This window comes from Rhinolophus sinicus, chromosome 3 (assembly GCF_057876585.1).
Source record: "Rhinolophus sinicus isolate RSI-liver-muscle chromosome 3, RSI-T2T, whole genome shotgun sequence".
Classification (NCBI taxonomy): domain Eukaryota; kingdom Metazoa; phylum Chordata; class Mammalia; order Chiroptera; family Rhinolophidae; genus Rhinolophus; species Rhinolophus sinicus.
The window spans coordinates 131,592,548-131,617,458 of record NC_142503.1 but is presented as its reverse complement, the minus strand read 5'-3'; the positions used below and the strand labels follow the sequence as shown (position 1 = coordinate 131,617,458).

Below are 24,911 nucleotides of genomic sequence, written 5' to 3'. Positions count from 1 at the left end.
ACCTCACAGTCCTCCGAACAATCTAAGCTCTGGAAGGAGGCTAATGGGATGGGACCAGTGGACGCTCTCACCATGGCCTGCCTTCTCCTGCGCCGCTATGTCCCCCAGATTGTGCAGCCAGCTGGGGCAACAGACAGGTAGGGCCGGACACAGGCTCCCTTCTGCCGCAGTCTTGTGTGCCTCGTGGCCATGGATCATACACAGTCTTTCCCCCAATGCCACTTGTGACATTTGGCATTAGTCAATGTTAACTTTGCAAAACCTCTACACTCCCAGAAGCATTCAGTTTCTCCATGTCACTCCACCTGCTATCCAGGCAGTTTCATTGAGGCAGATGGAGGAATTGAAAAGATAGCACGACTCTGACTGTTACAGTGTTTCCCGAATTGGTGTTCTGTGGAACATTTTTGGAGACGATATTAATTGGTGCACAAGGGGTTTGGAGTCAAATAAGTTTGGAAATGCTATGCAATGTGTCACATTTTTTCTAGCTTTACTGAGATATAACTGATATAGAACATTTATGTAAGTTTAAGGTATACAATGTGATGATTCAATACACACATATATTGCAAAATGTTTAATACATTAACGTTAGTTAACACGTTCTTCACATAATTACCATTTTTGTTGTTCTTCTTATGCTGAGAACATTTAAGTTCTACTCTGCCAGCAACTTTCAAGTATATAATACAGTATTGTTAACTGTCGTCATCATGCCACACATTAGATCCACAGAACTTCTTACACCTGAAAGTTTGTACTCTCTGACCAACAGCTCCCCATTTCTCCCACCTCTCCCAGCCCCTGGTAATCACCAATCTACTCTCTGTTTCTATAAGTTCAATGTTTTTAGGTTCCACATATAAGTGAGATGACAGTATTTGTCTTTCTCTGTCTGACGTATTTCATTTAGCATAATGCCCTCAAGTTCCATCCATATTTTTGCAAGATTTCCTTCTTTTTTATGGCTGAATAATGTTCCATAGTGTGTGTGTATCACATTTCTTTTATCTATTCATTAATCAGCAGACACTTAGACTGTTTCCATGTCTTGGCTATTGTGAATAATGCCACAATGAGCACAGCTGTGCAGATATCTCTTCCAGATAGTAATTTCATTTCCTTCAGATATATACCCAGAAGTGGAATTGCTGGGTCATATCTGCTTTTAATTTTTAGAGGAACCTCCATACTGTTTTCCACAGTGGCTGCACCCAGTTTGCAGTCCCACCAATAATGCACGAAAGTTTCCTTTTCTCTTGCTCCTCACCAGCATTTGTTATCGTTTGTCTTTTTTATAATAGTCATTCTGACAGGTGTGAGGTGATCTCCTTATGATTTTGATTTGCATTTCCTGATGATTAGTGATGTTGAGCACCATATTGTGTACTTGTTGGTCATTTTTCTGTCTTTTTTGGAAAATATCTATTCAGGTCCTTTGCCTATCTTTTAATTAGATTATTTGCTTTTTCGCTGTTGAGTTGTTTGAGTTCCATATATATTTTGGATATTATCTCCTTGTCAGATACATGGTATGCAAATATTTTCTCCTATTCCATAAGTTGCCTTTGTTTTGTTGATTGTTTCCTTTGTTATGCAGAAGCATTTTTGCATAAGTTTGATGTAGTCCCACATGTCAATTTTTGCTGTGCTTACATCATATCCAAAAAATCATTGCCAAGACCAACGTCAAGGAGCTTACCCAATGTTTTCTTCTAGGAGTTTTCTGTTTTAGGTCTTATGTTTCCTTAACTTCTATTGAGTTAATTTTTGTGAATGGTATAAGGGTTCATTTCATTCTTTTGCATATGAATATCAGTTTTTCCACCACCATTTATTGAAGATACTATCCTTTGTCCTTTGAGTATTCTTGGCTTCCTTGTCAAATATTATTTGACTGGATATATGTGGGTTTATTTCTGGGCTCTCAATTCTGTTCCATTGATCCATGTGTCTGTTTTTATTCCAGTACTATACTGTTTTGATTACTCTAGCTTTGTAATATAGTTTGAAATCAGGAAGTGTGATGCCTCCAACTTTGTTCTTTCACAAGAGTGGTTTGCCTATTCAGGATCTTTTGTGATACCATACAAATTTTAGAATTGTTTTTCTATTTCTGTTAAAAACGATATTGGAATTTTGTAGGGATTGCATTGACTCTATAGATGGCTTTGGGTAGTATGGACATTTAAACAATATTAACTTGTCAGGTCCATGAACACAGGTTTTCTTTCCATTTATTCATGTTTTCTTCAGTTTCTTTCATCAGCATCTTACAGTTTTGGGTGTATAAATATTTCACTTCCTTTGTTAAATTTATTTCTAGATATTTTATTGGTTTTGATACTTTTGGAAATAGGGTTGTTTTCTTTATTTCTTTTTTATGTAATTCATTGTTAGTGTATAGAAACACAACTGATTTTTGTATGTTGATTTTGAATCCTGAAACTTTACTGAATTTGCTTATTAGTTGTAACAATTTTTGGTGGAGACTTTAGGATTTCTTATATACAAGATCATGTCATCATCAAACAGAGCTAATTTTACTTTTTCTTTTTGAATTTGGATGACTTTTATTTCTTTTTCTTACCTAATTGCACTGACTAGGATTTCTAGTACTATGTTGAATAGGAATGGTAATAGTAGGCACCCTTGTCTTGACCCTGATCTTAGAGGGAAAGTTTTCCATTTTTCAACATTGAGAATATTAGTTGTAGGTTTGTCTATATGGTCTTTAATATGTTGAAGTATGTTTTTTTTCTATACCCAACTTGTTGAGAGTTTTCATCATGAAAGGATGTTGAATTTTGTTAGATGCTTTTTTGGTAACTGTTTAAATGATCATGTGATTTTTGTCTTTCATTCTATTGGTGTGATATATCACATTTATAGACTTGTGTATGTTGAACCATCCTCGCATTCCAGGGATGAATCCTACTTGATCATGGTGCATGATCCTTTTAATGTGTTGTTGAATTTGGTATGCTAGTATTTTGCTAAGCAATTTTGCGTGTACAGTTGACTTTTGAACAACATGGGTTTGAACTGTCTGTGTTCATTTACACATGGACTTTTTCCAATAAATATATAATCAGCCCTCTGTTTCTATTGGTTTTGCATCCATGGATTCAACCAATTGTAGATCAAAGACAGTATTTTTGATACGCAGTTGGAAATCTGTGGATGGGTAGGGCTGACTGTAAGTATTGTTTTATACCATTTTATATAAAGCAGTTGAGTATATGCAGATTTTGGTATCTGTGGGGGATCCTGGAACCAATCCCCTACAGATACCAGGGGACAACTATAGTTAAGTTTGGGGGAAGTCAAAAGTTATGTGTGGATTTTGAATTTGTGGGGAGCTGGGCACTCCTAACACCTACATTGCTGAAGGATCAATTGAATAGTCATCAGGAACATTGGCCTGTAGTTTTCTTTTCTTGTAGTATCCTTATCTGGCTCTGGTATCAGGGTATTGCTGGCCCCATAAAATGAGATTGGGAGTGTTCCCTCTTCAATTTTGGAACTTTGAGAAGGATTGTTATGAATTCCTCTTTAAATATTTGGTGGAATTTACTCATGAATTCATCTAGTTCTAGGCTTTTCATGTTGGGAGGTTTTTGATTACTGATTTAATCTCCTACTTATTATTAGTCTGCTCAGATTTTTTTACTTTTTCATGGTTCATTCTTAGTATGTTGTATGTTACTAGGAATTTAACTATTTCTTCTTGGTTGTCCAATTTGTTGACATATAGTTGTTCGTAGTAATCTCTTATAATCCTTCATATTTGTGTGATATCAGTTATAACATCTTTCATTTATATTTTTACTTATTTAAATTGTCTCTCTTTTGTCCTTGGTAAGTCTAGCTAAAGGTTTGTAAACTTTATCTTTTCAAAAAATTAGCTTTTAGTTTTGTTTATCATTTTTACGGTTTTTCTATTCTCTATTTCATTTATTTCTGCCTTGATCTTTGTTATTTTCTTTATAGTCTTAGAGTATTCTAGATCTGACTGTGTACTTACCTTTACCAGTATGTTGTATATTTTCATGTTATTAATTAACATCCTTGTATTTCAGCTGGAAGAACTCCTTTCAGCTTATCTTGTAAGGCAGGTCTAGTGGTGATGATTTCCCGGAGCTTTTGTTTGTTTGGGAAAGTATTTCTCTTGCCTTCATTTCTGAAAGACAACTTTGTTGGTTAAAGTATTCTTGTTTGGCAGTTTTTTCTTTCTTCACTTTGAATGCATCATCCTACTCTCTCCTGACCTGCAAGGTTTCTGCTTAGACGTCTACTGATAGCCCTGGGGGGGGTGGGGGGGGTGTTCCTTTGTATGAAAATGTTTTTCTCTTGCTTCTCTTAAAATTCTTTTTTGTCTTTGATTTTAGACAGTTTTATAATAATGTGTCTTGGAGAGGATCATTTGGGATTGAAATTTTGACATGACCTATTATTCCCTTCATGAACGTGGATGTCCAGCTATCTCCCCAGGTTTGGGAAGTTCTCAGCCTTTATTTCTTTAAATAAGCTTTCTATCTCTTTTCCTTCTCTTCTCCTCTGGGACTCCAGTGATGTATAGATTGTTTCTCTTAATGGTGTCCCATTAGGCCCGTAGTCTTTCTTCTTTCCTTTTCATTCTTTTTTCTTTTTACTCCTCTTGCTAGATAAGGTCAAGTGATCTTTTTTTGAGTTTACTGATTCTTTTGCTTGGTCCAGTATACTGTTGTAGTCCCCTATTGAACTCTTCAATTCAATCATTGCATTCTTCATCTCCAAAACTTCCATTTGTTTGTTTTTATGTTTTTAAAATTTTTATCTCTTTGTTGAACTTCTGATTTTGTTCTCATATTTTTTCCTGATTTCATTAAATTGCTTTTCTGTGTTCTCTTGTAACTCTCTGAGCATCTTTAGAATGATTATTTGGAATTGTTGGGCAATTCATGTATCTTTATTTCTTTAGGATCAGTTACTAGAAATTTATTATGTTTCTTTTGTGATGTTATGTTTCTTTATTCTTTGTGATACATGCAGCCTTGCATAGGTATCTGCACATTTGAAGAAGCAGTCATCTATTCCAGACTTTATGGATTGACTTTCACAAGGAAACACCTTTACATGTGAATGGGGCACATTGGATTATGTAGTCACCTCACGTCTAGTGAAGCAAGGTGCCACCTGCAGGGGTTTGTGGCAGCTTTGGGTCCAGGGGTGAGGGGTGATGTATTGTCAACTCAGACCACTGGGATCCACAATATTGACAACTGTGTAGTCTTTTGCAAGAGTGTCAGGAGTGCACAGTGGCTGCAAGAGCTATTGGGGTCCTTAGCTGTGCTTCCAGGTCTAGTGACTAGGGACCAGGGTAGGCAGTGGTGGTGGGCCTGGTATACACAGACTCAGCTGCAGAGACTAGCTGCAGGTACCTGTGTAGTGACCCAGGCCAATTGCAGACACACACATAATGACAATGGCCAGGACCAGCGGCAAGGACCAGGGCCACCTATGGGTGCACTAGTAGCTTCAGGGACCCTGGCTGTCAGCATCTGTTCCTGTGGCTTCCGAGTTTCACCCTATACACAGAAGTGGAGGCCAGTGGCAAGACTCTGGACAGTGGGGTGCATGTTCACCACTGAAGATGCTAGCTACTGGTAAGCACAGCAGTGTGGACCATTGGCAGGAAACAGGGCCAGAGCTGAGCCCACAAGCAGCTATGGGGGCCCTGGCTGTCAGTATGCACTCCCATGGCTGCAGGGTCTCACCAAGGTTGTGTGTGTGGCAGTAGGGACTGGTGATGGTAGTCTATTCCCGAATGCACACACATCAGTGGGTATCAACTTCAGGGTCTAGGCTGGTGTCTTGAACTCACACAGCTGCAGAGGCCAGGGCTGGCTGCGACTGCAAATCCTGGGTTCCGGCAGTAAAAGGGGGATGGGAATGGAGAGAGACACAGGCAGCTGGACATTTGCAAACATGAAAACCTGTGAAATCTGCCAGGGTTTCATGGTGGCTGTGCTGGCTGTTGGTTTCATCAGTGGCAAAAGCTACTGAGATCCTCTGCAGAGCAGCTCACTGGGAACCACATTGGCTCCCGCTGTGTGACTGATACAGGTAGCCTCTGGCCTTCTTTCTTGCCCTTCGCCACCTTCAGACATCTCAGCTTTACTAGTGTCTGGATGGGTGGAACCAAAGCAGCTCCTTCATGTGGGGCCCTAAAAGGCTGGAGAAGCTGGTCACTCACCCCACTCTTCCTTTGCCAATGGAGGGAACTCTTTCTAGCTGAGGCATTCCCTCTTGGTACCTAGCTGTGCCAGCCTGGGGCAGGGGATGATGCAGGCATAATGAAGCTGTTCTTCCTTCCTTTTTTGTGTGGTTATTCTCAGGTGTTTTGTTCCGCTGTGTAGCTGAAGTTCCTTAAGTGGCCTCCTGATCTCTCCCAGTGCTTTTTTTGTTCACAGATAGCTGTGTAATTGTTGATCTTTGTGGGGGACGGAAACTGGGGTCTCCTATACCTCAATCTTGGCCATGCCACTCTCAAAAATATCACATATGTATAACTTCATAATTATTAAGATGATAGAGCTTCTGAGAAAACGTGGTAAAGAAAATAAATGTTGAACTCAATGTTTCCCAAACTTTTTGAGCACAAAACTCTTATTAATATTAAAAATACTGTTCCTCAGAACACCATGTGTGTCTGAGAGGTTTATCCAGCCTTGGCTGTTCAGATCCAGTTCCCCCTGGTGCTAAGGAGAGGAAAGGCAGGCAGCTTCCAGTCGTAAAGGTCCCTTCCCTCCTTGCTTTCCCAAAGTCTTACACTAATCGCTGGGTTAAATAAGGTTCTGGGCTGGATAGTACAAAATCTCTGCAGATCTCAGGGTACCTTATGAAGTACGGTATTTAAATATGCTCTGAGTATGGCTTTGTCATTTAGGGGGCTGTCTTTCCTCATTTTTTGATGTTAACAAAATAGTAGGAAGAAGACTATTTTTCTTTTGTATCCTTTTTCAAAATTCTGTCTTTATTCTCCAAGTCAGGCAATTTTTATTTTCTTCGTATTATTCCCCACTTCATCTTTGAACCTCTTTATTAATATAAAGTTAGAATTATTGGATAATTTGATCTAAATTTCAACTAAATCAGATAATAATTTCAAAATACTAGAAGACTATTTCCTCAGTTTTGTGCTGTTTATGATATAATGGCTATGGACATGACATGCTTTTAAGTTTATTCTGCCTTACATTTTCTCTCTCTTATGTCTTCAATCAACAAAGCAGGAAACCAGGCCCTGATTCCTGGCATTTGCCCATTAGTGTGGTATAAATATTCTTACTATGGTTAATTTCAAGCTACCAACATAACGTCACTGAGCACAGAGTTGGAAAGAGAAGAAGACACACAGCACACCATTATATTGCCTTTCCAACATGCAAATACAATAGATGTAAACAACCTCAAGAGTATATAGTTTATAGTAAAATAATTAAGAAGTAATGAATTTTGAGTACTTATTACCTTTCAACATATAATGTACTTAATTGTAAATTGTAAATTTTAATAATGGCCATGTCTAACAACTGGCTCACAAAAGTTCCCAAAATTTTAGCAATCAGCTCCTCCAAGCCAGTATAAGCTGGACCCAGCACAATATTGTATGATTTCCAAAATTCCTATGGCTTGTTAGGAGAACGAGACATAGACGAACTCTTTGTCGCCTTTGAGACTGTGAAGATAGAAAAGATAAATTACATTCTCTGTGTGTCTTTCAGACGGGTCGGTGAGCGAGCCGGACATGGCAGCCAACTTCTGCCCTGACCACAAGGCACCCATGGTGCTCTTCTTGGACCGTGTATATGGCATTAAGGATCAAACTTTCCTGCTCCACTTGCTGGAGGTCGGATTTTTACCGGACTTAAGAGCCTCAGCCTCTCTAGATACAGTAAGTGACTAAAATAAGAACAAATATGTTTCCTACCATTGTAAATTAGTAACATTGGATTTAGAAGTAAATATTTTCTACCTACTCACTAATTACATATTAGTAACGTGCTTTAAAGAGTGAGAAAACAGAGGCACCCAGAAATGGAAGGTCTTACTCTATTGGACCAGAAACTTATGAGTAGATGCAGGTAAACTTGACCTCAGATTTTCAATCCAGCTCTCATCATTTCAAAAGTCTCTCAACTTGGGCACTACTTGTTGTGAGGGGCCATGCTGTGCATCGTAGGATGCTTAGCAGCGTCCCTGGCCTCTATCTACTAGATGCCAGCAACACCACCACCCAAACCAATTCTGGGTTTTACCCAATGTTTCCTGCAGGACAAAATCACCCTCACGTGAGAACTATGGCTCTGTGGCTCATAAAATCAGCTGGCTGGCAGCATTATAGTCTGGAAATAATCTTTCCACTCTCGCTCGTAAGTTTAATGCACTGACCATCAGGAAGACTAGCCTAAGCTCAGGGCATGACCAGAGGCCAAGGGCAAACCCAAGTTTGGAAGTCAAGTGTAAGGTAGAATAATCCAACATCAATAGACATCAAGACAGGAGGCCCCACGAGTTAAAGAGCATAGATGCCTGATGCCCCGAGTCCTGACGAAACAGAAAAACAGTGCACCATGAGTACTGGGTCCAGGGAGAAAAGACAAATTAAATCAGCTTAATTCCAAAAGCATTTTGCCAGCATATGGTTGTTTTGAAAGAGCCAGAGGCATATCCTCTGGATCAGTCAAAAAGTTTCTTAAAGGCGCCACCTAGTGTCCAGCGGAGATAGCATCCTGAGCTCTGTGATGGGTGTCATCCAGCCAATACCTTACCTGCAATGGATTCCATTTGAATGGTTCCTCAGAAGTGATGGGCTTACCTAAAAAGGGAAAGCAGTACCAGCCCCGATCTGAATAAGAGCTCCATCCCTGTCTGTGGCTTGGGATTAAGAAACGGTATATCCATGAAGGTGTTAGGGGTATGTGATCCTTTTGGACAATTAAAACAATGCTTCCACAGCTAATTTTGTTTTCAGCTTTTCTATAAATTCCTTGATGAAAAAATAATTTTTTTACATTGTGGCACATTCCCTAGGTTCCTGCTCAAAGCTTTCAACTTTTTATAGATCAGATAAACAGGAAATGCTATTCTAGCATTTGGTGTCCAAATCACATGCTTGTTCAAAGCACCGTTAGCAACAGTAGAAGTTTTATAATCAGTTCCTCAACACACATATGTTCATGCATTCTCTATTGAAAACTGTTAAGCCACTGGACTCAAAGCTCTTGTGCTTCCTCATTTTAACAACTCTGTTACGGTGATAAATGTAAACGATTAGCTATGTCTTTCAGTATGATTACTCAAGTTTCTAGAAGACAGACTTTTGATAATTAACAAGAACACTCAGAAATGTATGCAGTTCAAAGAAAGCAGTTTACCAAATCATAAGTTATAGAAACTATGTTACAGATATAATTACTTTGATAACCACAGAAAATAATATTTCATCTCTGGGAATCTCAAAGTTTCTTTTAAGTTTTGCAGTTCTTAGAGATGGTAGTTAATATGCTTTGGCTATGTTTAGTGTCACTAAGGGGGCCTTCCTTGACTCTAGCCTGTCTGAATGAACATTGTGAGTGAGAATTGCAGCAGTTTTAGAGAAGGTCCTAGGTTTCCTTGTGTACTTTCTCCTATGCAGAGTTAGGTTCCCTGTAGTGAGGTCTGCCCTCGTGTTGTTTATCAGATTGTCAGCAGCTCATGATGCTCATAAACTAAGTGATGGAAGTCAGAGCTCCACTTTCTCTCTGTAAAACTCACAAAACCAGTGTGTTTGAGAATTTAATTGGCCTAAACCATTTACTAATCTCAAATGACACGAGGACAACTTGCGAGTGTCCATCAGGTGAGAAAAGAGAGCTAAAACCGGAATAATAATGTAGTATCTTGCCAGTTGGACTTTGCAGATTCAAGGATGTCGGGTTAGACTGGCCATCAGCTGATTTTTAATAAGGGTTTAGATTTTTTGGTTGGTTTTTTTTAGAGGAATGGATATTTTTGGATCATTTGAAATGAGTTAGGACCAGCCAGTCTTTGCTTTTCGGTTCATTTTTTCTTTTAACCTGATTTTTTTTTTTTTTTTTTTTCCATTTAAAATGAGAAAAAGAAATTGGTCTTCTGAGAAGGTACAAAGTTGTTTGCCCTGTTGCTGTGAAACACAGATATGTGTGGGCTCATGGAAGCTGCGTACATGGGGTAAGCTTTGCTCTCCTTCCCAGAAAGATTAACCAGTGCCCCCGTGCTCTTTCCTAGGTTTCCCTAAGCACCACAGAGGCTGTGCTGGCGCTGAATAGGTACATATGTTCTGCTATGCTCCCGCTCCTCACGCGATGCGCTCCTCTCTTTGCCGGAACAGAACACTATACCTCCTTGATCGATTCTACACTGCAGACGATATACAGGCTTTCCAAGGGACGCTCCCTCACCAAAGCGCAGAGGGACACCATAGAAGAATGTTTGCTTGCCATTTGCAAGTAAGTACCCCCCTCCATGTTCTTCACCTCTGCGTATGCATCCATGCCAGCTGCATTTCATTGTGTAATCTGAAAACTGGTGCACCCAGTCTAAGGAAGCTTCCAGGCCTTTGCCATACACCAGCCCTCCCCCAAACATCTCCTCTTAGGATGTGCTCGGTCCCCCTATTTGCTGCAGGCTCTTTCTGATATCTGTGGGGGAATATGGGGTACAGCTCAGGCTCTAGCCCTTAGGGTTGGTGCACCAGGACGTGAGACTGTCTTTCAGGCCTGAAGCATTCAGATTAAGAACTAAAGTTTTAGTTCCTATGGTAGAGTCAGAAGCAGGTTTTTCCCCTTGACATGAGTGGACCTTTACGCCAAGGCCACAGAGTGTGACACAAAGCAACCACCTCTAGACCTCACAGAATGGAAGCAAAGAGAAGAAGGAATCTCCAATCCCAGTGGGGAAGTACGGGCAGTAGTTATCACCACAGCAGTTAGGCCTCAGAGCCAACCAAGGACGGGGGGTAAAGTCACCCCAAGAGCCTTGGCTCCTCAGGAAATTATGTCAGGTCTGGCAGGGTCAAAGGAAGAAATGCTCTCTCAATAGCAGCTCTCAGCAGCTGGTCCAGGACCAGGGTCTCCTGCTTTCAGCCAGTGGTTTACCACCTCGGCTGCATATTAGAATCATCTGGGGAGCAACTAAGTTAATACCCCAGTGCCCCGGCCACACCTCAGCCTCCAAAATGGAACCTTTTGGGAAGCGACCCAGGCCTCTATCTCTTGAAGGTGATTTCATAATGCAGCCAAGATTGAGAACCTCTGCTTTTGGTTGTCCTGGAGACAGGACCCACCAGCATCTCCTTCAGCGACCAGCAGGATGTGATCTCGATTCTTATCAAATATATAAGTTGTGTCCTAATCACACAAGTGATGACTATGTACTGAGGGGCTAGGGCTCCCTAGAAAATAAGCAATTGATTGGTCCTTTTAGAACATCAAGCTAAAAGGCTATCTTACACTCGTATTTAAAATATAGCAACGGTCTTTTACATTTAAAATTAAGCTGTATCTGCTGTCTTTCTATCGTCTAAAGCCTGAAGGCTTCAACTATTGTTGAATAATGACACAGGAGACAAGCTGTGTCATTGTACAACACTATTTGCCTGGCATGTGGAGTGGAGGGTGGGAGGGGGCTTCCATCAAGGCCCCATAAAAGGGGCTTCTTTCTGAGATCTCTACCAAAGTCATTCATTCCAAGATTATTATAGCTGGCAGAGAATTGAGTTCATTAGAATTTTTTGGTCTCGAAAGAGAGACAAAGTTGGGTAGATGCACTTGCAGGCCCCTAGGAATCGATGGAGTCCCGAGGGTTTCCACTCTGCCACTTCAGAAGGAAGAGTAATGGCCCCATTACTTGTGCATACGTTTCTCTACTTTTCTTCTCAACGGTGGCAAGGAAATAAATAATGAGTTTATGCAAAAAGAAATCCTTCCTATCTGCATCGATTCTGAGATTGGCTGGTAACTGCATCAATAGCTTTTGCATATCTTATTCTGCCTTTTGCTAGATGTGAACTCAGCAGGTCTCTTAGGACCCAGACCAATCAAAGAGCCCTGTCTCCCAACATAAGCTATTTCCTAGTAATAAAGTCATGTTGGTGTGACAGACAGGTATTAGCTGCAAATGCTTTTAAGGAATCAGACCTTGGGGAAATTAGAATTTTTACATCAAAACAAAAATTTAGCTAACATCCCTGTTACTACACTCATGGGAGCTGCCACACTCCTCTTGGCCCGTATGAGCTCTAGATATAGCAGACAAACTAGTACTTAACTAGGTATGTCATTATTTAGTTTTAATAAGTCAGGAATTAATAGAGTTAGAGATTTATTTTATACCTGGATTTTATTCAATTTAGTCAGTCTTAGGTGATACTATTAGTAAGCTAAGCAACAGTGTGAAAAGTTGAGGAATTTTCCATTACAATGATTAGAGTTAGCAACAAGGCCACTTTTCTTGCTGTATGTGTTGACGGACCCTTTTCACTCCAGGACTTTTAATCACAAGACCAGCCCTAGGAAAAGTGTGAAACAGTTAAGATTTGTTGTCTGTCTCCATTGATGTCCATCCTCCTCATTGTAGATGCCTCCAAGGCTTTCTTTCCTGGCATTCCTCAAACATATAAGCTTAACCTCAAACGTACAAGCTTTGACTCCATGGCTCCTTAGGCATCTGTGGAGGAATTCAGGGGTTCATGAACTGAACTTACATGCCAAATTGTGTGTGTTGCATATGTGCACTTTTCTCTGGAGAGAATCCAGAGGTTCCACTAGGTTTTTAAAAAGTCTGGCAATCTAATTTGCAACAACATGGATGGACCTAGAGGGTATTTTGCTAAGTGAACTAAGTCAGAGAAAGGCAAATGCCATATGGTCTCACTTAAATGTGGAATCTAAAAACCAAAATAAACGAACAAACAAAACAGAAACAAACTCAAACACAGAGAACAAACTGATGGTCGCCAGATGGGGAGTTTGAAGGGATGGGCAAAAAAGGTGAAAGGGATTAAGAAGTACAAATTGCCAGTTATAAACACAGTCATGAGGATGTAAAGTACAGCGCAGGGAATATAGTCAATGATACTGTAATTACTATGTATGGTGTCAGGTGGATACTAGACTTACTGGGGATCACTTCGAAAGGTACATCAATGTCTAACCACTATGCTGTACACCTGAAATTAATATAATATTGTATGTCAACTATAACTAAAAATTTTTTAATCATAAAAATAAAGATTTTAAAAGTTTGGCAATCTAAAAACAGAGGCTAAATCAATGTTGCTTATTTCTCCCTTTTCTATCACAGAATTTACTTGCACCAAATAAGGCCATGAACACTTCGATGATTGTATACATCGTTCTCTAATTAGTGCACTTGCCTTTTACAGGAGTTTTTTTTTAACCCAAGAAATGGTTCCAATAATGAGAATTTCAAGGGTCAGATAGTAACTCAGGGGACCTTAAAAGTTCCCTTCAGATCACACCAGTAGGTGGCCTCAGATTCCACCTATGCAGCTGGTCAACACTAGCTTCTCCCTTTGCAGAGTTCAAGGGGAAGGTCAGTCCTTAGAGATGCTATAAACCCCCTGCCCCTTCTCTCTGTTACATTCTTAACACACAATCAGTGGCAATATTTTGAATGTGCATAGACCTTAAAATATATTGTCACATAGGGACTAGAATTTAACCTTAGATACCTCAATTCATTAGCCATGTGTCCCTCTTTCAGTATTTTAACTATATTCAGTTTTTAAAGTGTTTTATAATTGACTGTGGTTTACCCAAGATCTTGTATTTTAGGAGCTAATTACTTTGAGGCTTAGCTCTAACTTATGGTGATTGCTGAGTGTTTCTTTCTTATTTCGTTCCAATTGGGTTTCATTGTTTTTGTTTTGTTTGTTTGTTTGTTTGTTTCATTTCTTCCTTCTGTTTTTCTTCTTCCATACTGCAGTCACTTGAGGCCTTCCATGTTACAGCAGCTCCTACGACGTCTTGTTTTTGATGTACCCCAACTCAACGAGTACTGCAAAATGCCTCTTAAGGTAAACCTGTCTGTTGTTAGACAAATGCAGTCCATGACACAGGAAGTTTGCCTGCAAAATGTGATGTCTTCACAATTTGGGGAGAAAATTGCATGTTAAACGGGTTAAGACCTACACAAAATCAAACTCCTTGAGTGTCCAGGTTGAAGAGAGTAGATTCTCTGGATTCATTAGCTGCTCCAATTTGCTTTAATTGCTTATCCCCCACCTATTTGTTTTTTAGCAGAGGCTAGTGAGGGGACTTGGATTTTGTGCCTTCCTACCCTAATTAGGTTTTCAGAACATTTTCACTTTCTAAAAGCTTTGACAGCCCTGTGATTATTCACCTAAGTACAGAAACTAAAATGTCCCTTTTCTATTTCATACTGTTTTATGCTTTTTTTTCCTTCTGTATCAGATCTTCTTTTTTGTTTTTGTTTTATTTTGTTTACTTCATTAATGAAAAGGAAGGCCACAGAGCCCTCTGGTTTTTTGTTGCTTCCTTCCTGATTTTCTCATAAATTACAAACATTTTATCACTAGCACTGCAAGCAGGTGGGCCTGTGTGGGAAGGCACGAGAATCAGCTGCCCACACAAGAGGGCAGTGTTTCTTTTTTTCAGTCTTTTACCTCTGAAGCACCGGATATATTTGCATATTCAAAAGTGTCAGCCATGGCCAGCCACACCTGAAAATTCTGCCTAGTGATTTTAACAGAATTTTTCCTTCTTTTCAGAAATAGTCCAAGCAAGGATTTGAAGAAGCATTTTACTGGGATAAACAGAATTCCCAGAAGCCTTTAGTTCAATCCTCTTTCTATATACCAGTCAGAAAACAGCTTGTATGTTGTCAGAGATTCCACAGCCCTCCAAGGGCTCATTTGTCACTCTAGCCCTAAAGGTCCTAGTTCTAATCTTATAAGGTACTGTAGCTGAAAACCAGTGTTCACAGGTGTTGCTTCCTTGGCAGGCCTGTTCTGTGAGCTGGATTCTGGTTCCTGAAGAGGCATCATAGATAGTCCTCAATAAGCTCACTTTTTTTTACCTGTTACATCAGCAGGGCTTTTTCTTAGATATGGATCCCACCTGCTGGGATGGGACCATTGGCTGTTCACTTCTACCCTCTACTGGCCATAAGTGGAACTGCTGTAACATGGCTGGGCCATCAGAAGGCTCAAGAGAAAGGAAAGGAAGCCATGGGCAGTAATCAATGTAGACAAAATCTTCAGCCCCACAATATGCTACCCACCATCCCCTCCACATATCAGCATTACCCAGGATCTTCCAGATTTATATGCAAAGGTCTCAGAAGAAATGCTTCCCCTACCCCAACTGGCTGCAACAGCACACTGTGACAACTCCCAGAGGGCAGCATTTTCTCCTTTGGAGTAGAAATAGTTTCTCTCCATTTTCTAATAACTGCTAGGGGCACATTAGGAGGCACAAGAATTAATTAGGTAGATTCAGTTCCGGCTGGAGCCCATTAGGCAGGAAAGCAGACCATTCCTACTGGTCTGTGAGGTCCTCTCTGTAGACATCCTAACTGTTTCTAATGTTGGTTTCACTCGCATGATGTTTTATTCTTCCCTGTGTGTTGCTGGTGCCTGTGGACCTTGTCTACCCCACCCCCCTGGTGGAATCCTGCTCGGAATGACCCAGCTTCTGACGAATCACTATGAACAATGCTGGAAGTATTACTGTCTGCCTTCAGGGTGGGGGAGCTACGGTCTTGCTGTAGGGGAAGAACTGCACCTGACAGAGAAGCTCTTCTGGGGGATTTTTGACTCCCTCTCCCATAAGGTAATGGCAGTGTTTCTTGAACAAAAAGTGACCCAAGCACCTACAGATAATGATAGCTAATCTCTGGTCAGCCTTTACCATGTGCTAGAACTGTGCTAACTACCTCACAGGTATATTACATTCATCCTTACTCCAACTCCCTGAAATAGGAACTACTCTGATCCTCATTTTACAGGTGAGGAAAAGTCTCAGAGCAGTGGAGTAACTTGCCAGACGCACAAAGCTAATACAGGGCAGAGCGACAACCACAGTAAATTACAAAACTATTTCCTGGTTTCAGTCTTGATGGCTTCCCCTGCCGCCATTCCTTTCTTCCTGACATTGTATGACCCCTGTGAGCTAGCCTTTATCAGGGTCACGCCTAGAGCACAAGTCCTGGCATCTCTGATGTTGGGATGTGGGATTTCCGGAAGACTTTAAGCCACCGTCGGGGAGATTCTTCACAGCCACCTGTTTGAGGAGGAGGTTGAGGGAGAACTGATGGCCCTTGAACCCAGAGCCTTCATGGACCGTCTGATTGAAATACAGCCCCAACTCTCAGACTTGCCTTCACTTCCCCTAACCCAGTTTGTTTAGATTTTTGAGGTCATCAGCTTTAAAGGTTGAAAACGAGTAGGTCTGGTTTTCTTATAGAAGCCTAGGGCATATGTATAGCTTACTCACCTGCATTTAAATTGTCGTTATTCCTGTATTCCTTTGGTCTAGTATAAGCAGATCAAAAACTGTCCCTAACCCCATGTTAGTTGACTGAAATTCCTTCCTGGCCAGATTCAAGAGAGAATGGATGTGATATTGAGCAGTCTGCTGATGATATCAACATATGAGGGGCCTGGCAAAGTTTCTTATACCCTCTCCAGTCACAGGTTGGGTCAGTTTCTATAAGCATCCATAGCAGATAAGTTTACAGACATTTCTGGCCTAGTGAGAACCAATTTAACCCTTAGCTATTCTTGAAATTAACTATTTAGGAGATTGATTTAAACCTTGATTGAATGTTTTTCAACTTAACGCAAAGACTTTACAGACTATCATGTCATCCTCCAGGGGTCCCTCAGTTTCCACCAGAATGTGTTAAAGGGCTCACATGTTCCCCACATTGGTTAACCTCGACAAGTGAATGCATTTTTTTTGTTCAGCTAATTGGTGAATGGTTCTGTGGGGTGGCCGTGGTTCTGGTTTCTGTACTAACATGGTCTTTGCTTTTCCTCACAGAAGTATGACCCAGATCTTTTCCGAATGGCCCTGCCTTGTCTCAGTGCTATAGCTGGGGCATTGCCACCAGATTATCTAGATACCAGAATCTCGGCCACGTTGGAGAAACAGATTTCAGTGGATGCAGACGGCAACTTTGACCCCAAACCTATCAACACCATGAAGTGAGTCCAGAATCATCTCTTAGCTGGTCCTGTATTTCACCCAGTGGCCAGTATTTCTCTCACACAAGGTAGCAAGAAATTTAAGTGTCCCTTCCTTCCCTCCACCAATACTGCTCGTCACTGCCCTTGACACTACAAGTCACATCAGGCACTGGACTGCCTCCATTCCTGAAGGATTAATCCACCCATGTCTGATTATATACTGTAGTATTATATTCCAGGCTTTTTTTGGAGGGTGGAATTGATTTAATGTAAGAGATGGGTGCTCTCCACAAATAAATGTCACCTGAGGCATTGCAGGACCACCGTGACAAATGAGGTGATTAATTTATTAATGGGTTTTTTGGCAAAATCTTCAGTCTTTGTGAATTAGGCCTTTACAGTTCTAATAACATCAAAACAGCTCCATAAATAATATTCGGCTGAGCTCCGGCAAGGCCTGAGGATATGATGGCAGAACAGTATGGGGTCCTTACCTGAGAGACTGGACCTGCTCTTTGCCACGCCAAGGGATGCTGGAACTTTGGAATAACCCCACAATAGCACCTCTAATTTCACCGTCGGATTGGCCAGCATTCCTCACTGGTGATGATTAGGTCATGGATAAAACATATCCTCAATGGGCTAATGGCAGTTCTGCTCCAGTTATGATAATATGTCGTGAGACATATAGTCTTTATCTCCAGGTGCATTTTAAATGAAGAGCTCCAAAACGTCTTTAGAATGAGCAGGGAAAGTAAGACATCCTATATGAGCCCCTCGGACTTGTGTTTTGTGGCAGTAGTCCTCAAATGAGAGCCATAGCCTGAGCCCTTCCCAGGGGCTGTCAGCTTTGATACTGTGTAAAATTCGTCTTTGGGAAAATTAAGTACACATTCCATCAGACGGAGCCTTTAGCTGAATGGATTGAACATTCCAAACAGAATTGAACCTGTGGTAAGGAAGAGGTAAGAGGCATGGTAAACATCCAGCGGGAGCCAAAGATGAAGCAGGTATTGGCGTTGGACACCTTCACCCTGTGAGAGTGGAAGTGTGCCGAAGGACAAGTGGTGGAATAACTTGGATGCTTTTGTAAACATAGGAGGCAAGGCTGTGGACTCTAGCAGTTGTGTGGTAATGGTGAGTGGTTCCATGCTGCCTTGGGAGTTCGGTTTTATCTACGTATACTTCTGACACCAATGTGGTTCTTCGAGTAATGTGAGTAATAGAGACTGACTCTGGCTAATGTAGGTAGAAAAGGCCTCTTTGCAAAAGGGGTCATTATCAAAACCTAGTGATAGGCTGAGTAACTCAACCTCGGCAAGGACAGGAGCCAAGGCAGAATGGCCAAAGGACAATGTTCAGGTGTCCCCATGAGATGAATCTCTTTGAAGAGTCTGCTGTCATGGTCTCACCCAACACAAGATTCAACTTCCTGGGAGAATGACTCAGAATGGCCAGGTCAGATGCCCCTTCTCAGAGGCAATTCACGTAAGACTACGCAACGCAAGACTTGTTCCTTACAGGAAAAGTGTAATGCAGGGTCTCTGGTCCCGCTCTCGGCAGATGGACACAGAATATGGTGTGGCTGAAAAGGAACGGAGCCATAGACAGGGGAGTCATACCACTATATTCTCAATGGCAGCTCATTATGACACAAAAGCAAACATCCGCCACTACCCTAACAAGGAGTCTTTCTGCACCCCAGTCTCGCTGGCGGCCGGGAGAGACATGATCCACAATCCACAATCTGCTTGCTAACCTCACTTGCTAGCTGCAATCCATGCTTTCTAGTATAGCCACGGCAGTTATATTGGTGGCTAATGGCTAACTGGTACAGCTGATGGCCAACTAGTTACAGCTGATGGCCATCTACTCCCAGAGCCAGCACCTTTCCACGTGAGGTCGAGAGCCTGGAAACTGCTCTCTGGGACTCCGTCCCTACAGAAAGGGAGGCACTCTGACCAGCAGAAGGGGCAAAAGCCGCTGGGCTAACAGAAACCACAGGTGCCTACTATACTTCCAAAATTCTAGGATTTAAATAGGAATCACTGAACCCAAAAAGGTAGACAATCACTATTTTGTAACATTTAATCCTCTACCCATTCCTGCCATTCTCAAATTGGAGCTATAAGATGACAGGCCAGTGTCTTTGGATGAAGGGATTCTCATTGCATAACCTGAACAGGTCTGGCCCAGGAGCCAAAGTGCTTCCTCAGGAGTCACAAGAACCCAGAGCAGCTGGAGGGAGGCTATGTGTGCAACAGAGCTCCCTGCAGAGACACCCCCCCCCCCTCCATTAGACATGGGTGTGTCTGTGACCCAGCCGGATGGGCCACACCTTCAGCCCAGGAAGCACTGTGTCTGGAGACCAGCTTCAGCTTTGGGTTAGCTGGTTGATCAAATCCAACTTCTGAAACAGTTGATTGATGTTGGCTCTGTCCATCTTTTCAGCACATCTGGCTGAAGTGTTTGGGTGGGTTGTCATTTGTTTTTTCCCTCCTCATTTCAGTTTCTCCTTGCCTGAAAAATTGGAGTACATCGTCACCAAGTATGCTGAGCACTCACATGATAAATGGGCCTGTGACAAGGTAGGGATTAGCATCCAACTGACAATTGTCAGGGGGAAAAAACAGCCCCAGAACATTAAAGAGTCCAATCCTGGAAATCTGCCTGATTCCTAAGTGACAGACTGGCCATGCCGAGAGCATTCATTATTTCTGAGCAGCAATTTCCCAGGGTTGGTGGAGGTCAGAGATATAGGCGGCAGCAGCTGGTGGTGCTGCTTTTTTGTATTTCTCAAGAAAATGATCGATTATAGGAGTGTTAACTTCTTTCTCAACATTACATTTGCTGAAGTTTCCTCCCAAGCATGTGCTTGCGTGTGTTTGACATAAACGCTGAATGCAGTGCAGGAGGAGGCTTTTATTAATACTTTTCTTTGATGTTTTTTAAAGGAAAAATGAAATTGAAAGCATTAACTTTTGCATTTTGCCAGGAAGTTGGACTTTATTCTAGGGAGGGAGGACACGCGTCTTCCTATGACGGGCAGCGGTAGACGTCCTAGACACTCCCTTATTAATACTAAGCCTGTCCATCTGGTGTTTAAAATTCCTCACCACATGAGGTCAGCCTGCTTAATAAGTTTAATTGCTCTGTCAGCCCTTTACTGCTGGCAGGCAGAGTGGGAGGAATGTGCCAAAGACATCCAGGATTCCTGTGGGCAGCCATTTAAGGACTGGAGCCATTGCTCAGCTGCAGCTTACACCATGGAACAGGTGTGCACCACATCCACAGCAAGGCCACAGAAATCACCTCTAAGCAGTGTGCCCTGGAGAGGGGACACCTTGTACCACTGGCTCAGCCTCTGTATCGGTCTGGGCTCAGCTCTTATTCTTTTGTGGTCCCTATTGGGGGCTGAGGATCACGGCAATCATTGTAACTGCGGAATGAGCTAATACCTCACAATTCGAGAGCAGGGGTTGACAGAAGTTTTCTGTAAAGGGCCAGATAGTAGGCATTTGAGGCTTTGTGGGCCAAGCAGCCTCCATTGCAACTCCTCATCTCTGCCCTTGTAGAACAAAAGCAGCCACACACAGTGCAGAAAGGATAGAGCTGGCCTGTGTTCCAGTAAAACTGTAGTTATAAAGCAGATGGTCAGCTGGATTGGGCCCAAGGGCTGCAGTTTGCTGACCCTTGCACAAAAGCATCTGTATTTTCTCACCACGCTTTACATATGCCATTTGGCCAGCCTGTGAAATAGGGAGAAGTGACACCCCCATCACTTCATAGCAATGTCCAGTCCATCACTAAGCCATGGGGATGTTACCTCCGTAGTCTCTCTTGGATTTGAATAGTTCTCTTTATCCCTACGCCATGGCTTTAGTTCAGGCTGCAGTCATCTTTTGCCCAGACCTCCTAACTAGTCTGCCCACGTGTATTTTCACCCGTCTTCATGCTGAAGGCAAGCGATAGTTTCAGGATGCAAATTTGGTCATATCCTACCACTGGTCTCCCATATAGCCCCTTCTCCTTGTTAATATCCCTTAAGAGCTTCTAAGTATTTTTAATATGAAGATCAAAATCCTTAACGTGGCCTGATGGGCACTGCCGAGTCTGGCCTCTGCTGCCATCTCTAGCCTCATCTCTCCCTTCACCCTCTGCCCTCCAGCCACATTGCTTCCCTTTACCTGCCCCCCACACACAAACACATGCACATATATGCACACACTACATGTGCCTGAAACCATCTGTGTGAGCCAGGTGCCCCTCTGCACTCACACATGTACACACAGCATTCACCAACTCAGCCTTCAAATATCCGTCCAAGTGTGTATTCCTAGGGTGGCTCCTTCCCAGATTTCTCAGATATAGGCTCTCTTAGTACCTCACTCTTTTCTGTCTTAGTATTTTTATAGCAAAATTATGTAGTTCTATTTATAATACTTATACGTTTGTACCAGTTATCAGCTATCCATTCATTGCTGTGGTATTTGATTAATCTCTCTCTTCCACTAAACTGTAAGTTTCATGTTTTCAAGGAAACATGTTTGCTCGCCATTGCCAAGTGGGCGTTGATTAGCTAACAAGAAGAGTGTTTTCCTTGTCCTCAAGAGCCTTACAGTCCCGTGGGAGAAACAAAATAAACTAGCCGTGGTGGTACAAGGTGTTCATGGCTGCAATGAGCTTGAGTGCAGGCTTAGAGCACATAGGAGGCGTGTCTGATCCAGTATTGGGGGTCCAAGCTCACTTCCTCGAGGTGGCGACATCTACCATATGTGATAAAGGATGGGTCGTTGTTCGGGCACAGAGAGACGAGTGCATTGCAGGCCATGGGAACCGCAGGTGCAGACCCACAGAAGCAAGAGACCATTTGGGGACTTAGGGAACCAGAGTTCAACATGGCAGGACCGTGGAGTAGGGCAGGGAAGCAATGGAGAGATAAGTGTAGAGAGGTCAACAAGATTTTTGCTGTGGAGTTTGCATTTTACCATGATGGCAGCTGGGAGTCAGAAAATGTTAAAGCAGTGGAGTGCCCTGACTGGGGTGATTTTATAAATATCATCTGGCAGTGGTGTACAAAGTAGAGTCAGAGAAAGATGGCAAGACTGGTGGCTACGAGACCATGTAGGAAACTGTTGCAGTAATCGAGGTGACAGCTGGTGGGGACCCGAGGAGCAGGGCAGCTGGGGAGAGGCAGACAAATGAATAGGTGTGGGAGGTTGAACACAGGTGAGAAGGTGCAGAGGAGAAGGGACTGTCAAGGAAGATTCCCACATTTCTGACTTAGAAAGTGAATAGAAGCTGGTGCCATTCACTGAGATAGAGGGGACCCAAGAAGGAAGGGCCACTTAGAAAAGGAAAGTGCAGGTTCTGGGTCAGACATGTTGAGAGGTACCTGTAGAAACCTCCAAGCAGAGCTTCAGTAAGTTTGGAAATTAGGAGAGAGATCTGGGCTGGAAATACTGATTTGAGATTAGTCCTCTTATGGACCATGGGCCTAGATTAGGTCACCCAGGGAGAAAGTACCCCATGAGAAGGGACAGAAATTTGAGAGAAATACACATTAACAAATGGGCAGAGGCAGAGATTGAAAAAGAGCAACCAGGTGCCTTTGAGCTGTGACGTTACAGAAATCAGGGAGTCTTACTTATCTCTGTATCCACAAAGCCTAGGACAGAGTCTGGTACCTACTGTAGTATGCATTCAGACAATGTTTGCTGAATGGCTTTTGAAATTCTTCAACTTCTGTGACTTGAGGAAACATGCATTGCTCCAGTGTTGCTGTGGGGTTGGCAGGCAAGGGGTACAAACCAAATCAGCCTCCTCCATGCAGTGGGCGGGGGGTCCTGTCCTCAGTTGCCTTTAGCCTTGACTTCTGTGCCTGCCTGTGAATGGGACACACTGACCTGAGAAGCATTGTTCTCGTGTCTTTTGAAACATCCTGCTGTCTGTAGTGAGCCTGACACACAAGCAAGTAAGTGGAGGGGACAGCAATTAAAACAAGAAGAAACAAAGGAGCAGAGTTCAAAATTCAGGGGGCAGAGAGCCTGATGGCCTTAAAGGATTAATTAGACTTTTTTGGGGGGCAGGGGGGTGCATTTCCAAGCTCTGTCACATTCCATTATTCCATTCGTTCAGTGAAAATAGCAGCAGAGAGATAGGTCAGTAGCAGGGCTGTTTGGGTGCTGAGGATATTTGAACTGAGAACATTTCTACAGAGTCAGAATGGATGGAAATATGGGATTTCCCTGGATGAAAATGTGAAGACACATCCATTGATTAGACCTTTCAAGACGTTAACGGAGAAGGTAAGGAACAGGCCTTGGTAACCCTGAGTGGCCGAGCTGGTTGCCTTGCCTTTGGATAAAGAAGCACCAGTCAGCACTTAGAGGCTGGGCCAAAATGCATTTGCAGTTCACTTGCAACTGAACTAGGAAGAGCTTTTTTTTAGATTGTTGAGGTGCGGGGAGAGGAGAATTGCTGGAGAAAACTCAGAAAGAAATGATTTCCAGTCATGGAAGATAAAGGGAGCAGAGAAGAGCATCCCCAAGGAACTAAGGATAGGTCTCCTGGGTTTTTTTTAATTAAGAAATTTACTTCAACTCAACTCTGAATTCCTATCTTGCGATCAATGAGTTCTTTGTAAGCTTTAGGCCTAGTGTCACAAGTAAAGGATGGCATGTGTCTCTTTGTGTGCATATTGACCATCTTTCAAATTGTGCATAGCTCTACAGAGAATTCTAAGTCTAAGGAATTCTATTTCCCAAGCTCAAGGGAGAGCTTCGTGCAGACGTGTTTTGGCAAATCCTCTCTTAAACGGCTCCTGGAACAAAAGGAGTCACTCTGTGCTTGCTCCTCTTTACCCACAAACTGGATAATGTCTGGGACATTCCCTCTGGAGGCAGGAGACTGTGGGGCCCTGTGTTTAAAAACATCAGAAAGACTGATCACGTGTTTCAGCTAGGGCGCTGCAGAGGGTCTTCTGACCTTGAGAGAGGATGCTGAAGGCAGGTAGCACCCCATCCACTGTGAGATCCAGCTTCCACAGAGAGACAGGCCTGGCAGGGTGTCGGGGCAAGCTCTGCAAACCTCTTCTGCTCAAATTTCCTTCTAGGAGAAGGAAATTTATCGCTGGCCGGCCAGAGAGTCCCTGAAAACCATGTTAGCTATGGGCTGGACTGTGGAGAGGACCAAAGAGGGAGAAGCCCTAGTTCAACAGCGGGAAAGTGAGAAGCTTCGAAGCATGTCCCAGGCCAGCCAGGTATGACGAAGGCCGACACTGGGCCAGTAGAAGCCATGGAGAATCTGGGAAAGCTCTCCCTGGGGTTTCAGAGGTGATGAGCCCTGGGGTTCTTTCAGTATCCATCTTTGGCAGCTGATGTCAGGATGCTGTTAAGAATGAGAAAAATAATGGCAACCCCAGTGATTCTGCCTTTGCTTTCCTAGGGCAACAGCTACAGCCCAGCCCCCCTGGACCTCTCCAACGTGGTGCTCTCCAGGGAGCTCCAGGTCAGTGTTGATACTTTCAGAACAGTGTAACTTGCTTTCTAAAACCCCTCACGTGCAGGCTATGTTACCCTCCAAAGAGTTTTCTTTAAAAAAAAAGAGAGAGAAAGAGAGAGAGAGAGCGCGTGTGCGAGAGAGAGAGAGAGAGAGAGAGAGAGAGAGA

The 24,911-nt window shown here is 42.6% G+C and overlaps 1 protein-coding gene across 10 annotated transcripts in view; it reads left to right on the top strand.

Annotated features, from left to right (window-relative positions):
* The window catches only part of RYR3 (ryanodine receptor 3), a 481,902-nt gene that overhangs the window by 366,282 nt on the left and 90,709 nt on the right, over positions 1 to 24,911 (top strand). For all 10 annotated transcript variants that reach the window (XM_088797123.1, XM_088797126.1, XM_088797122.1 and 7 more), the window contains 9 exons: positions 7,773 to 7,942; positions 10,297 to 10,517; positions 14,017 to 14,107; positions 15,744 to 15,884; positions 17,097 to 17,260; positions 19,752 to 19,830; positions 23,461 to 23,550; positions 24,357 to 24,503; positions 24,689 to 24,751. In XM_088797123.1, coding sequence (XP_088653249.1) covers positions 7,773 to 7,942; positions 10,297 to 10,517; positions 14,017 to 14,107; positions 15,744 to 15,884; positions 17,097 to 17,260; positions 19,752 to 19,830; positions 23,461 to 23,550; positions 24,357 to 24,503; positions 24,689 to 24,751 — 1,166 coding nt within the window. The remainder of the gene's footprint in view (positions 1 to 7,772; positions 7,943 to 10,296; positions 10,518 to 14,016; positions 14,108 to 15,743; positions 15,885 to 17,096; positions 17,261 to 19,751; positions 19,831 to 23,460; positions 23,551 to 24,356; positions 24,504 to 24,688; positions 24,752 to 24,911) is intronic.